Below are 3,013 nucleotides of genomic sequence, written 5' to 3' on the forward strand. Positions count from 1 at the left end.
CCTAGATTAATGAAGATAAAGAGGTTAATGACAAATAAATGAAATTATTAAATATTAAATGGATCCTAAATTTTATAAAGTAGCTATGAAGACCTTTACTAGGGAAATCTAGAAAATTTAAATATGACCAGAAGTTTATTGAATGAATTAAAGTTTTCCCTGGAAACCATCAATTCTTCACAATTTTACAGTCATTCTTAACAGCAAATACTTTCAATGGGTAGTATGAAATTTGGCGTGCTTCCCAAGTGGAACTAGCGGTAAACCTTTGCCAATGCAGGAAACATAAAACACTTGGGTTTGATCTCTGGGTTGGGAAGATCCCCTTGAGAAGGACACGGAAACCCACTCCAATATACTTGTCTGGAGAATACCATGGGCAGAAAAGCCTGGATGTCAACAGTCTACAGGGTTGCAAAGAGTCTGACATGACTGAAGCTACTTATATGTACACACACATCAATTGGGGATTAAGTTTTTATATTCTCCAAGTATAAAAAGATTGTTGCTTGACATAGATTTTTCATTAATTCCAAAGAGCAAAAGTGTTATGGACTTCTTTTAAGGAGTCTACTTATATGTTATTAGCATGACACTTTATACTTGCCAAAGGACTTTCATATGTTATCTTATCTCTTATGCTATACTTCAGCTGGTAACAGTTCTGCAAATTTGGCAGAACAGAACTTATTACCATTACTTTACACAAAGTAAGAATGGAATCCATTGCATGTAGGACTATTACATTTCCCTTTGATTAAAATTAATCAAATTTTAAAATTTAAAAATTTTATTATTTTTTTTTTTTTGGAAGAAAATTGTCTTATTTATTTTGAAAACCAAATGACTAGGAAAATATATCACAGTCTTGAAACAGCAAACAGACAATATTATCATTTCAAGTAGTAAGTTAGCAAACAGACAATATTATCATTTCAAGTAGTAAGTTGGTAAAAAGACAAGGTCCTTATCAAAATGATAAGGAGCCAGAACTGGGGCAAGGACAACACATGTAGCAAAGGCCCTGGCAAAAGTGGTATTTGGTAATGGAGGGTAGTTCCTTTATCGCTCTAAAGGAGCCACAGTTCATCCTCGAGTTGCTTACTTTTCCTCCTTTGACTTTTTTTGTTGCCAGGGGATTGTCTCAACAAAGCTCTGTTATTTCAGGAGGCAAAGTAAACAACACTGGGTTTAGGCTTTCATTCTGTTTCATGAAAAACAGATTTTTCCAAAGCCCGTACTTCACAACCCTCTTATTTAAGTAGCTAATAGTTCCTCTTTCACTGTTCGTTCCTGAATATGAGCATATAATACTGTCAAAATCCCATTTCCCTTCAAGGCTGAGTGTCACTGTAAGATTGTCTTGTCGCTTGGCTGACTCTGCTGCAGGCAGCCTCAGGGCCCACCATGGCTGCCAGTGAGAGGGAACACTTGTTTCCCTTACCAGTGTGATATCACGGCTTACATTTTTGCAGGGTCTCCAGGCTGAATGATGTAATGTGTGAGAATTTTAAGAAACACACACCCACATCTTGATGGAGAAATGAGTACCTGCAGGGACTCTTGTCCCTGCAAAGTTTTTATCCAAACTGCGTCTCTCAACTTTACATCTTAATGTCATGCCCTTGTCTATAAAAGAATAACAAGCAAAACAAACCCCCTAGAAGCTCCCTGCCCCTTTCTACATTCGTGACTGCATGGATTTTATTAGTTTGTGGAAAATGTTGTAGTGATCCTTCTGGTAAACAGCAGGTGGGCAACAAATAGAAACACCTCCTTTCATACGCCATTAGACCATAAGCAGGTTACATGAACCTGCCAGCCTCGGTATCTTTGCAGTAAGAGAATCTAGTACCTTGACGGGCCCTGGTTTGGGACAAGGGAGACTCCCTATTGGCAGAAGAAATACTTGCCACATGAAATTCAGACTCACAACAACCTCCTGTGCTATCTGTGACCCAAATTTTAGCACCGTTTTTTTTTTTTTTTTTTTCATTTCACTTTCTAGGATTGAAACACAAAGGAACCAGTGTCCAGAGGATAGAAACACAGGCCTTAGACTTGCTACCATGCTTAATTTCCTCATTCATCAACTCTCCTTAAAAGACCCAAATCCCCATTCCTCCTTTTAAATCGATTCCTGCCCTCAGCCCTGATGGCCACTAGCAGACAGCTATCTCCCCATGGATGAGAGCGACTCCTTCATATTCCTGGTCATGGTTGGGATGAGGTTTATGTGGTCATCCACACACTTGGTCAGGCAGGTCTCCAGCTGCCGCTTCACGTGAGGCTCCTTACTCCCTGCATCTATTGAATCTTTGGCCTTGTCATTGCAATACATAGTGCACCAGGCCAGGCGGTCCTGGAACTTCTCCAACTCGCTGGTCACCAAGGCCTGGGCTTGAGCCAGAGGTGCATGGCAGCGTTCAATGCACTGGTGCACTTGCTGCATGGACCCCTGGCTTCCCTCACAACAGGCGGCGCTGCACCGGAACGTAAGGCCCTGCATCTTCCGGATATTCTCCCTCGCCAGACTCTTCACCATGGAGTCCACCGCCTCCTGCACCTGGAGCTGCTGCAGCTCCGCCATGGCTACCCACGTGGTTCCCGGCTGCGCCCTAAAATTTAAAAATTTTAAAATTCACATAATATAGAATTATATAATATGAAAAATTGACACTCTGAAGTCAACTTTCTCACTTGAAGATAACCCTTCTTAGATGAATTTTCTTAAAATAACCTACTAAATATAGTGACATATATTGTGTAGACTTTTTTTTCTTTTCTTAAATAAAACTTGCATATATTATGTAGATTATTATACATATTTTCAGGTATTCCTTTCCTTTTAGAATTTTATCATGGGCATTTCTTTGTATCAAGACATAAAGGCTTCCCTGTCAGCTCAGTGGTAAAGAATTCTCCTGACAATGCAGGAGTTGCAAGTTCAAGTTCTGAGTCAGGAAGATCCCCTAGAGAAGGAAATGGCAACCCACTTCAATATTCTTTACTG

The 3,013-nt window shown here is 40.0% G+C and overlaps 1 protein-coding gene across 1 annotated transcript; it reads right to left on the reverse strand.

Moving 5' to 3' along the window:
• Positions 1–2,173: 2,173 nt before the first annotated feature.
• Positions 2,174–2,590, reverse strand: LOC122703505 (protein FAM136A-like). The gene has a single exon (XM_043917799.1). The coding sequence runs from the start codon at positions 2,588–2,590 to the stop codon at positions 2,174–2,176; it is 417 nt and encodes a 138-aa protein (XP_043773734.1).
• Positions 2,591–3,013: the final 423 nt, after the last annotated feature.

Source organism: Cervus elaphus, chromosome 11 (assembly GCF_910594005.1).
Source record: "Cervus elaphus chromosome 11, mCerEla1.1, whole genome shotgun sequence".
Classification (NCBI taxonomy): domain Eukaryota; kingdom Metazoa; phylum Chordata; class Mammalia; order Artiodactyla; family Cervidae; genus Cervus; species Cervus elaphus.